Source organism: Lissotriton helveticus, chromosome 12, assembly GCF_964261635.1.
Source record: "Lissotriton helveticus chromosome 12, aLisHel1.1, whole genome shotgun sequence".
In the NCBI taxonomy this organism is placed as follows: Eukaryota; Metazoa; Chordata; class Amphibia; order Caudata; family Salamandridae; genus Lissotriton; species Lissotriton helveticus.
In genome coordinates, this window is record NC_136073.1 from 698117181 (window position 1) to 698130145 (window position 12965).

The following is a 12965-nucleotide window of genomic DNA, read 5'->3' on the forward strand; positions in this document are numbered from 1 at the left end:
GCTCTCGGAGGGCTTCTTAGAGATTTTCCCTGAAAAACGACCAGCCTCTGGAGGATTCCCTGACTGGTACACACCAGCCTGCCACCACAAGACATGTTTCTGGACCCCTAGGTTGGGAGCCTTCTCTCCCCATGCCCAGAAAAAAATGCCTTTCCTGGGAGGAGGTGGTCACACCTCCCCCAGGCAAGGAAGAGCCACCTGTGGCAGGGGAGCTTCAGAGGCCTTGCCACCTTTGTAACGGGACCCCCCCCCCCCCCAGCTTCTCCTGCCATCAGAAGCAGGCCCCCTTCCTGTCTCACCTCCTTTTCGGGAAAAATTAGCACAGCCTAGAAGGTGTGCCGACCTCTGCCATCCCCGACCCCTCAGGTGAGGGAGGCGCGGTGAAGCCCACTCTTCAGTGCTCGCCATCTTGCAGAAGGCAGGCACTCTCCAGTCCGGATTTGGGATTGTGCCCACTCTCCCACGTGGGGTGAGCATGCCAAAGGTATAGTCACCCTAGTGTCAGTAGCCCATTGGCTACTGACCTTGAGACTGCTAAAACGCCCCTAAATACAGTATTTAGTAGGCAGCCCTGAACCAAGAAGACCGATTCCCGCAACCTAAGAAGAAAAAGGACATAAGAAGACGCCCAGAAGAGGAGACTGCAGAGAAGAACTGACTTTTCCCCAGCCCTACCGGCCTTTCTGCAGTATCAATCGAGCCCGCGCCAAAAGTCGCCTTGTCCTGCGGCCAGCGACCTCCAGAACCCCTGGGAGAACTAACTACCTTCAACCAAGACCGGATCTCCTGCGAACAGCATCTCTGTTCAAAATAAACTCCCAAGACAAACTCTGAGCCTGCTGAGGACCAAGAAACTCAACGCCTGGAACCACCACTACACCAGACTCCTACGGCCCGAATCCAGGTGGCCCACCAGTCCCAGCGAGGTGCTCCAGAGTCAGTCTACTGTGGGTTGACCCCCTCCAGGACTCCCCAACGTCACCTGCTGCCTCTGCACGGAGACACCCCCCACCCCTACCGTGAGTGGCCCGGTAAGGTGAATTCCAACCTCAAAAGACACCCCTGCATCCAGTCGCCCTGGAGAAGAGACCCAGAGGTGCACCTACGTCCCCGCGCCCTCCAATTTACCTGCTTAGCTGTTGGTTCCTCCTGGAAGTCTTCCTGGACTGAGCCTGCAGCCAAAATCCAAAACCGGCAACTCTCATTGAAAACCGGGCACCTTGTGTGCTAACTCTGATCCCCCTTTGCCCTGAGCCTAACACCAGGAGCTTTGCTCCCACAACCTTGTGGCCTGCTCGTGAGCAGCCACCAAGTGGAGGCCCCCCTATACCCCAATAGATAACATTCCTAATAACTGAGGATGTTCTGAGAGTGCATCCTCGTCCCTGGGGGAACCCTGGTTCTAACCCCAGAATACCAACTCCCACAAATAAGTACTTACCTGCAAACTGTTAACTTCATTTCCTTCCACGGGATTGCATTGCCTGCTTTTCCTTAAACTTTTTTAAGTGTGGAGTTGATTTGTATTAAACATTGAAAAACTGCAAATGTACCAACATTTTATTGCATACCTTTTTGTCTAGGAAATATTTGTGAGGTATCTAGGCATATCACACCTATTAGCAAAAGTAACTTGAAAAGTAATCCAAAAAGTAATGTGCACAGAAATCTGTTAACTAAAAACGAATTTTGAACTGTTGAGTTAAATTTAATTCACTAGTTAGGGGATAGCCCTCTGGGCACAGCTCTTGATCCGCTGTGTAGCGTTTAAATCTTAAGCGAAATAATCAAGAAAAACTTTTTCTTGATCATTTCGCTTAAGATTTAAACGCTACACAGCGGATCAAGAGCTGTGCCCAGAGGGCTATCCCCTAACTAGTGGATACTTCTATATACTTGAACTCAACACTCTAAGAGGTAGAGAGTGATACCTCGGGAGCACGCCACAAATACTCAACATTTGGCACTCTAAGCCTGTGCGCCAACCCTATAACTTTAGTGATTTTCATTCTAACCTCAAACGAGCAGCACGGCGAAACAAACCAAATCAACAAACATAATGTCAACATATGAAGATATTACCAGATTAACGGATACACGAGCAGAAACCTTTGCATATATAGAGGATGATGCATCAAAGATTTATGCTCTCATTAATGAGGATACCACACCTTCAATCAACAAAAGAAATAGAGAAAATAACCTCAAACAACTATTATACTTAACAAAGCGTGAAATTAATCAGAGACTGCATGCGAGCACCCTGATTAAATATCATAGAGCACAGAGAATTCCAAGAGGCCTACGAGTACCATTGGAACCATTATTGTGCAGAAACAACCCGAGGTTTGTAGAGCGTTGGTACGCAATTTTAAATAAATGTTCTTTAGATTTGAGCCTCTTGATAATAGAAGAACTTTCTAGAGTACTTGAAGATCTACAAAAAGACATATAACTGTAATAAAAACAGAACTACAAGAAATGACAACAAAAGAAGTTTGGCAAAAAATACTGGACGATACACAGGTACAACTCAATAAATACACAGAAGAAATTAACGAACGGAAAATAAGGAAATATAGGAGAGACACCATAGACTATAAAATGGGCGAAGTCTACTCATGGGCCGAAATTTATGCCAAAAGACGACAAAACAAACCTCCGCAATCTAACACAGAAACGTCTTCATCGGATGATGAACAAAGAAATTCACAACAAAAACCCACTGAACAAGCTTCAACTTCTAGAGCACCCACAACCAACACAACGGTGCCTTTTTTAGAATCAGGCTCTAGGGCAAACCTAGACCCAGGAGGGGAAAAAGACATGGAAGACACGACTCCACCAATCAAACAGACCATTCAACTGAACAGACGCAACAAACGGAATAAACAAAACAACTAGTTATTAATATGTCGGATTACCGTCTTAACAAAATTGAACTAAACAGTCTACAAAATGGTTCATCTTTTGTACCAACTTACCATACAAACAAACTAGAATTGGATGTGAGCCTATTTAAGTTGATGGAAACCTACGTTTGAAACATTATTTTGAGAATGTTATATCATTACCTCAAAAAACAACCGATGACCAATTTAAGGATTTAAAAATCAAAAGCACTTTTCAACCACCAGTGAGCCACAAGACTTTAGACAATTTTGAGAAAATGGTTCAAAATGACATAGACAAATTGAATTTTAACAAGAAAAGTCAAATGCAAAACATGTCAAAGAAAGAGTTGAATACTTTACGAAACCTTGGCAAAAATCCTAACATCATATGCCAACGGGCAGACAAGGGAAGGGCTCTAGTTGTGATGAACTCTACATTTTACAATTCTCAAGTACAACTACATGTACAAGATGAAGACACCTATATGGCATTGGGCCATGATCCAACATTAAAATTTCAGGACCAGTTACAACAAATTCTACAGAAAGCCCATGAAGAAGGAACGATAACGGGCAAAACCAAAAAATACCTAACGCAAGACAACCCCAAAACACCAATCCTCTATATGCTTCCCAAGATGGATAAACATCCCACCAAACCACCCTTTCGACCTATTGTCTCGACGAAAGGGAGTATACACGAGCCAATCGGAAAATTTCTGGATACACATCTGCAAAAATTTGTTACCAAGAAGAAAACATACATTAAAGACACAACAGACTTCATCAATAAAATATCAACCATTCGTCTACAGGAAGAACAAGAAATCTGGATGTGTACCATTGACGTTAAGTCCCTCTACACCTCGATACCGCACAATCTTGGATTGGAAGCAATAGAGGAAATCCTCTTGTCTTCGGACCTCGATCAAATATTCCTGATGGAATTACTGACATTTACTTTGTATCAGAGTTATTTTACATGGGAGAACGAGCATTATTTGCAACTTACGGGAACATCCATGGGCAATTGTGCCGCCCCAGTATACGCGCACAACTTTATGAACATTTTCGAGAACAAGTACATTTTAAGTCAAGAATCCTGGCAGAGAAATGCAGCATTATTTTTGAGATTCATTGATGACATTTTTGTATTATGGCAGGGTACCTTGCAAGATTTAAACACAGCACTCAACCAACTAAACTCAATCAATGACCAAATTCAATTCACCTACACCATTAACAACGAATCCATTGCATATTTGGATGTTCTACTCATGCGCAAAGGCGACAGGATAGAAACTACCTTGTACAAAAAACTGTCAGACCTGAATAATTTACTGCATTATAGAAGTTTCCACCAAACACCTTAAAAACAATCTTCCAACATCCCAGTTTTACAGAGTTAAGAGAATAGTTTCTGAAGAACAAGAACTACCGATTCAAATGCAAAACATGACATCGAGATTCGAAAACAGAGGATACCCCAAAGTGATTTTAGATAAAGCTCTGCAGAAATGCACGTCTAAAACCAGAACAGATCTTCTGAAACAATCAGAAAAAATCAAATCACTCAAGACTGTGATTGTATCCAAATTCTCCACTCATAGTCGCCAATTCAAGAAGATTATCAAAAATCATTGGCCACTCCTCACGAACGAACCAGATTTTCAAACAATTGTAGCTAAACAACCTACATTTGGTTATACACGCAGCAAAAATATACAGGACAGGGGGAGGAGCTACGCTACGAATCAAGATGGCCGCGTAAGCTCCCGGCTCCGTTGACCTCCGCCAGCAGCTCGATTATCCTGTCTTTAATCCTGACCTTACACCTGATTTCCTTGTTTATGAAGGTCTACTGCTTCTAAAGGTGCAATCCCGAGATTTCTACCTCATCGGCTGACGAAGATACGCTGTGTTTCCATTCTCGGCCTAACACCGTGTGGAAGCCGGGGCCTCGATTTCTAGATTATCCGGGTCAGAGTTGAACAACATCGGCCGTGAGACCTGGACTGAGCCCGGTCTCCCGAAGAGTGCCTGAATTGACTTTTTGTGACGATCCTACACCGAGGACACACCAGCGTGCCACGCCGGCTGCTGTGGTGGGGGTCTGGTGCCTGGAGACCTTGCTGCCCCCCGGGGTCGACTGGCTGGGGCCCTCTCTGACGGCGAAGGTGTGTTCTGTAAGATGAGGAGCGCCCACTATTTGATATCAGATTTGCGTGGCCTGCGACTCCGGAGCAGCCGGCCTCCGGGGTTCGAGTCCGGCTCTGTCGCCTATTGAGAGGGGATGGAGCGGACGGAAGGCGCACCATCGCTGCATGCCGTTGTGGCCGCCATTGAGGCGCTCCATTCGCATACAGTCGCTGTGTTCCGGACACTGATGGTGAAAGTGGACGGTATCCTGTAACCTGAGGAAGACACCTCGATTGGTTTCCAGCTAGAGATGGTACCAACGGTGCATTGCACATCAGAGGTCGAGGTCCCCGTGCATAACCCGGAGTTCGTGAACCTTGACGGTCCCCTATTACCAGCAAGCCAGCCCGTGCTTCTCGTTAGCGTCTCTTGCCTGCTCCTGCTGCCGCCTAACGCATCTATAGACGGTCTTCCATGTGGCTGCGAGTTCTTTGGTGATGGTTTGGGATACCCGCTGTTTTTGGACACCTTTCCTCGTTCGAGCCGTGAACTTTTATCCTGTATTCGATCCTTCTGTGCTAACAAAAACTTTTGTGGACGCTTTGCCTTTTCATTCAACATGGCGGCTCGAGTGGCAATGACTCTTATGACGGACCGTACTGGCCAGGGCTGAACTTTATCGCTGGGTTCCGATAAAATAGTTTTTAGCGATGCCGGGGTTGTGCCTATATTGTGACGAGAATTGGTTGGTTGTGGTTGTTGTTTATCCTTCCCTGACTGGTTTGTATAATTGCTAAATATTGCTTTTACCATGTCTCGGGGTGGTCGCTGTTGGCGGGGGGGGTACGGGAGGCTGGGAGTGTTTGCTTTCTCCTCCTCCGCTTTCTCTTTTCCCTTCCTTTAGGGTAGTTCTTGGGCGACAGGCACGCTGCTAGTGGGGTTAGGCTGTAGCCATTGCAGGGGTGCAGGGTGGGGGGTTAGGGGTGGGGTTTTTTATTTTGCCTTTCTTTTGTTCTATGGCCCCCTTTTCTCTTCTTTTTCCTTCTACGAGCGATGGGCTGTTTATTTTTCACGAATCCTTTATTGTCTGGGTGTTTTCGCTGGCTTAATTATCCTGTAACGTTGTGGACGAGGTCACGCGGGGGGATTGCTTTGATTGCTTAATAGATTGCTTATTTCCTATTTCCGTTATGTGTACCCGTGCTGGGCCTTTTACTTCTTACAGTGATTGTTTGTATATTTCCCCCGCCTGGCCCTGTTCTGTATTTTACTGCGAAACACCTGATATCTGTACTGCCTGCTCTTGTCTTACTGTTTAAATGAAAAATATATTAAAAAATATATATATATATATACAGGACATATTGAGGAACACCCGTGATACAGGAACAGAGAATCACAAAGGCACTATACCGTGCCACAACTGCAGTTGTTGTAACAATATTATCAAGGGTAATACCATGCAACACCCAATGAAAGGAACAACCATAAAACTAAAAACCTCAGCCACTTGTGATTCACATAATGTGATATATTATTTGAAATGTCCATGCGGACTGATATATGTGGGTAAAACTATTCGAAAAATCAAGACTCGCATACAAGAACACAAGAGTAACATCAGACTGAATAATCCACGGTCTACAGTTGCGACACACTTTAACGAAAGACACCACAACATCAGTCGATTGAAATTTGCAGTTCTTGAAATCATAATGAAAACACCAGGAAGAGACACAAACAAGACTCTTTTACAAAGAGAGAATCATTGGATTTATTTTCTCAATTCATTGAAACCGAATGGACTCAATGACCGATTGGAATTTGCGTGCTATCTGTAATAACTTCTGCATTGCAGTTTCACATAACGTTTATTGCATAATCATTTTAAGAAGATTTATGATGATTTTTGTTTATTGACTTTGACACTATTGATTTCCAATCTGATATTAGTACACTTCTTTGTGTTTACATTCAATCATTACCAACCCCTGTCGCTCTATTCACCTTTCCAAGATGGCCCCAATACTAACCCCTAGAGACACCTCACGTCCTATTTCGATTTCCAAACACTTTAAACGGAATGAAAACCGGATCGTATCCGATCCCGGCATGACCGCTGATGATGCAGCCACACCTAATAAGTCACCCGCATGACGGCAGGTAAGAGGGTCTCTCCTCTACATTTGAATAAGTATCAAATTCACGATGATGATTATGTTTATAGCGCGCACTCTTATATGTATATGCTCACTTTCACAGCCCAGATTATGTTTCTGATTTTTAAAACCTGTCTCACCCCTGAATCTATCACGCCAGTTAAATCGCATAGCTTACACTTCAAACTAATCTCACTCGTTCACTTTGGCTTTAAAACACCGATTTTTATTTTGCTTGTTGCACTCTTACAACGTATAGACTCTTCTTCGGATTATTTAATAACAGCCACCAACGATTCAGAACCACCTGGTCACGCATTACCTTTGAGCATTTTTCACCATTGACATAGTAATGGACTCTATCTCACTTTAACCATTAACAATGTCACCTTTTAATTTCATATACCTACTATTGAGTAGGATGGTATCCTCAAATTGAGTTCATTTTTCTTTACGTTTAGATTTCCCCTGATGAAGTGCATTTAATGCACGAAATGCATTGGGAACGCTTTTTTTCGAAAAAGGAAAATTGAAAAATTAAAGATGTAAAGCTTTATCAAACATACAAGCAATTAATATCGAAGAAGTCCATGAATACAATTTTCTTCTGAATAACCACAAGCAAGCATCATAAAACTTTTTCTTGATTATTTCGCTTAAGATTTAAACGCTACACAGCGGATCAAGAGCTGTGCCCAGAGGGCTATCCTCTAACTAGTGGATACTTCTATATACTTGAACTCAACACTCTAAAGAGGTAGAGAGTGATACCTCGGGAGCACGCCACAAATACTCAACATTTTGCACTCTAAGCCTGTGCGCCAACCCTATAACTTTAGTTAAATTTAATTCAACCAACTGCATTTCAACCTGCATTCGACTGCAAATCATTGCATAAGATTTTGCAAAGTATTATTTCACTTAGCTGCGCCAGACTTGGCTTGGTTCTAGAATCTGCTTTTACCTCTGCCTATCTTTGGGGTTCCATTGGACTCTGTGCACACTATACCTCACTTTGTTATGGTATATACAGAGCCAGCTTCCTTCAACAACAAACTTTGGGCGTGGTGTCTAGACTGATTCCAGGCACCCCTCCGGGATATGTTGCTTAGAGACAAGCTAGCTCACATTGCCACCATAAGCACCCACAAAATTTAGCAGGGAGCGAATGGTTTCTGGCAACCACTGAACGGGTCAACCCTGACACTTCCAGGATTGTGGAAACAGATCAGAACCTTTCGCTTAGTTACACTTGCTTCCTTGTAATCTGAGACATATATACAGAATACACAGTGGGACGTTTTCAATATATTTATTGAACCAACGTTTTTCTGGTATAGAATGCATGTGCTGCGATAATCATTTGACAGAAGCAGATGAAAGTGATTACAAGCAGCAAAAGTGTAAATAGTAGATACAGTTCTACCATGGTGCTGAAACAGTGTATATATGCAGGCTTATAAACAAGGCAGTAATCTGGTGTACTCCTACTATGTAAACCCTACTCTAAGTGTACCTAGAGTATGTGTAGGTGTAGAGCCAAGAATCTTGGAGAGAATCAAGGGCACTGTCTTGGTCACAAACTGGACACCCCTTGCAAGATTTCAGACCGCAGCGTCGTTAAGTCTCCGCATGCAGGGACACTCGGTGTCAGCTGAAGTGTCTCTTCTGCCAATCTATTGGAATGCTCATTATTTATAATCGAAAGCAGCCTTGCGATGTGCGTTGTAGAGTAGCGATGTTATGGATATGTAGATAGCTCTGTCGCCCAGTGGATGAAGATAGAACTACATTTGTACATGATGTTTGAGGCATCGTGATAATGTTGTGCAAAGCTAGATCTGTAAACAAAGAACTAATCCGACATTTTTGTGCATGTAAATATGTGCAAAAGTTCATGGCAGAAATGTTATTGTGAAAAAGACAATGTAACAAATTGGCAGCTTTGCTACAAGGGCCTAACTCAGGAACATGAATGAATGACATTTTTTTGTAGCATCTAATGTAGTAAATTGAGAAGGGCAACTGGAAAACCTTCACCCTCCGGGAATCCATCACTCCTTCCAATTTATTAAGATGTGAAGCATCTTCCGGGGGCTTTATTCTCCATGTCCCTGCCTGAAGATGGATTGGCAGAGTTCTCAGAAGGAAAGGAAGCTACCCTCACTTCTTCCCATCAACCTTAACTTTCACAGACCCGGTGAGGTCATCTGTATTCCTCAGATCCACTTTCAGGCAAGTTTTTAGCACTGCCTCCCTCTAGCCGACTGTTTTGCTTTCGGCTAATTTCATCATTCCCTATTGAGTTTCATATTTCATCCTGTGATGCATATCTGTTGTCTTGGTTAGTCGGTCCCAGAAGTTTGCCTTTTTGTTCCAAGATAGACCACCACCTCCCTCCTCTTGTGAGTTAAAAGCTTGTCTGAGAGGTCCAATACAGCATCAGGCGCCCATAGCAAACCAATCTGGGTGATCAGGTTGTAATAAAGGCTGCAGCCTCGGGCCAGGAAGCAGGATGACAAACCCACTGCTGCCCAGTTAAGTAGAGATGCTAAGGGATGTAGGGGCACAGTCTGTCCAGCTCCCTAAGGCCCAGGGGCTTCAGGTGCAGGGCTGTCCTTTGGTGTCTTGAATCAGCTTACCGGGCGGGTCATAGTCCGAGAAACTTTGTGTTGAGGCTGCAGGCGTCGAGGTGCAGTATGCTAGTCATCGGCCAGCAATGGACTCTGGCTGGTGGCGGGAAACCTTTGCAGGACCTGTGGGCCCCTTGACCTCGGGCAATGTGCGTCTGGTGCAGAGGTGGGTCCAAAGGTAGTTCTCAATTCCTCAGGGCAGAGTTCTTTGTTTTTGGAGTTGGTTCCTTCTGGACTGGTTTGCTGTTCACAGGAGTTTTCAGTCTTTGTTGAAGTCAGGCAGTCCTCCAAGGGCTCTGGAGGTCGCTGGTCTGCAGAAGGAGTTGCTGTTCTTCAGTAGGGTCTTTGAGGGCTGCAGACAGGCCAGTAGGTCTGGGGTTAATTCAGTTGGTGTCTTCAGGCTTCGCTGCTGCATGGCTCTTCTTTGTATGCCACCCTCCTGTGTGTAGGGGGAGGGGGGGCTTAGCCCTTGCCCTAAGTCCCATCATCTTCAAAATAGTGGGCACTGAAAAGTGTGCAGAACTTCACCTCCAGCACCTGGGTGGTGGATTTTGGGGAAGGTAGGCACACCTCCTACTCTAGTTTTTTTTCCCCGCTGGTTCTCCTGCCAAAAGTGGGGGTTTGAACCGGTGAAGGCCATCTTTTGCTAGCAGCAGAGGCTGGGGTTGCATTACAAAGGCGGCAGGCCTTGGAAACCTCCCCTTCGAGCACTGGCCCATCCTGGAGTAGGTGGTGTGACACCTCTGACCAGGATGTGCATTGTTTGTTCCAAAAGAGCAGAGGCTCTCCACCCAGGGGTCCAGAAACATGTCTGCGTGACAAGCTGCCTAAAGCCAGTCTGTGTCCACACCAAGGTTGGTAGGTTTTCAAGGGCACCTCTGAGGTGCCCTCTAAGTACATGTTACCATAAATCCCACCCTAAATCCCACCCTGGCATCATTGTGGGTTTATTGTGAGGATTAGTTTGATACCAAACCCTCTTGTGTTGAGTGAAGCCATCATGGTGTTGTGGAACTCGTTGGTGTGCCATGTCGACTTTGTCATTTTATCTGCACCAGGCCATGCATGCTGCAGTAGCAGTCTGCATGATTTAGGTGAAGGGTTCCTAGGGGACCCTCTTCAGTCCGAATGCCCTTGGTACCAAGTTAACTTTTACTAGAGACTAACAGGGGACCAGAAGGGCCAATTGGGGAATAGTTTAGGGAAGTACTGGCACAGGGGACCTGATTGGCTGGGACCCTGTGCACTACAATCGAAACCACATTCATACCAGGCAAAAAGTGGGGGCTAACCTTGTCAAGAGGCACTTTCTCACAGCAATGTCATGTAAAATGCAAACTTGTGAATCCCTAGTTGATTTGCTGCACAAAAATCTCCTTAATTGACCAATGATTAGTGCGTGTCCTCTTGAAACCACCAAAGCAAATCAGGCATTTATCCAACTCATGCAAAACCTTTTTTTGCTGCATAATGTACCTGTGTTAATGGAGATGGGAATTGTCTTAATCCTCAAATGAGACCATACACTGGGGGTTCTTTTGCAGAAGACTCGCAGCCAGATGGTTTATAACCATGTTGCTCTACCAGTGTTGTGCACAAACAGTTGCAGCAGAGATATTGTGAGTCAAAGGTTCTCTGCTGAATGAGTACTTTCCTCGTTGCCACTATTCAGTGCGGTACTGTAGTGAGTTGCAGGTAGTCTATCCCTCAGAATGATCCACCATTTTCATTGTGACTAGTTGGACTTAGTGTTTTTTCCCAGTTCTTTCCTTTAGGTGTTAACAAATGTCCACCTAAACAAGGAAACCTTTCTTCCCTCAGGTGGGACTGCTTCGCAATCTAGTTGTCAATTCTGTCACAAAGTGGTACTGTAACCCATTGGTTTGGAATGGAAGGGTGCGTTAGGCTAAGATGAACAGTCACTTAGTTAACTTTTTTTTTTTGCTAAATCTTTTAATACTATGCTTTGCTCTTAGAATATCTGTGCAAAGCGTAAGTTAAAATGTACCATATGATTTGCTAGAAGGATTCCCTTTGGATTGGTTGGTGAATATGTAATTGGATAGGTAGCTTGCTGGTTTGAATTGTGGTCTTTAAGGATATACTTCTAGGATAGATGAAGCTCTAGAGCAGTAAATGAAGAAAGGAAAGTCTGTGGAGTTGGGCATTTGGATATTAAGTCTTGTGATTCCTCTCCCACAGAAACGCCAGCTTTTCCCGTTCTTTGACATGGCATATCAGGGCTTTGCCAGTGGTGACACAAATCGAGATGCTTGGGCTGTGCGGTACTTCATCGAGCAAGGAATCAATATGGTGCTGTCACAGTCTTATGCGAAGAACATGGGCTTGTATGGTGAGTAAGGCTCTTCAACCTTTGTTCTTTATGGTATCTGAATTAATTAATTTTATTTTTTTAGTTTTATATAGCGTGAAAATTACCCTTTCGGGTATCAGAGCGCTGTACATCAGGAAGCAAAAAGGTAAAAGGACAGGAATTTACAATCGAAAGAGCAACAAAGTCAATATAAGAACGCAAGTTGGCATTCGTAGGGTCTGGATTCCAAGTGGTCATTTAAATAATGTGTGGGTTACCATCATAGAAAAAGTAACAATGGATATGTGGTAGTACCAGATAGTCTTGGGGAAGGGCAGGCTTGGTGGTTAAAGTCTGGGAAGGATGCATCTTCATTGGGGAAGGAATCTGTTCATTAGTAGTTGCTTTGCATTTTGTTTTTAAAAGGGCAATTGGGTGGTAGCATTCGGTCTCGGGAGCAATGGAGTTTCATATTTTGGGGGCGATTCCAGAGCAGCAATGCTTATAGGTTTTCTTTATTTGGTATGGGGGTTTTGTAGGGGTTCCATAGAAGTGAAGCATGTACTTTGTAAAGTTCTGTTCTTGCCTGGTGAGACGAGTTTCTTGGCAAGGTAAGCTGGAGAGTTATGGTGAAGAGCTTTGAGTCAGGCAGGCAATTCTTAGATAGATCATTGTCTCATAGGGTAGCCGGTTCTGTGCTTTGGGGTCTGGGGAGATGGGATAGCTTTTTTAGCCTGTTAGGAGTCGAGCCGCTGCTTTAAAGGTATTCTTCGGAGGTGCCGGTTTTACTTTTGATAGTCCCACGAGGGTGGTGCAGCCATATTTT

The 12965-nt window shown here is 44.4% G+C and overlaps 1 protein-coding gene across 1 annotated transcript in view; it reads left to right on the forward strand.

The window, feature by feature from the left end:
• Nucleotides 1-12965, forward strand: part of GOT2 (glutamic-oxaloacetic transaminase 2) — a 147187-nt gene that overhangs the window by 89238 nt on the left and 44984 nt on the right. The window contains exon 7 of the mRNA XM_078669630.1: nucleotides 12028-12178. Within this exon, the coding sequence (XP_078525756.1) occupies nucleotides 12028-12178 (151 nt within the window). The remainder of the gene's footprint in view (nucleotides 1-12027; nucleotides 12179-12965) is intronic.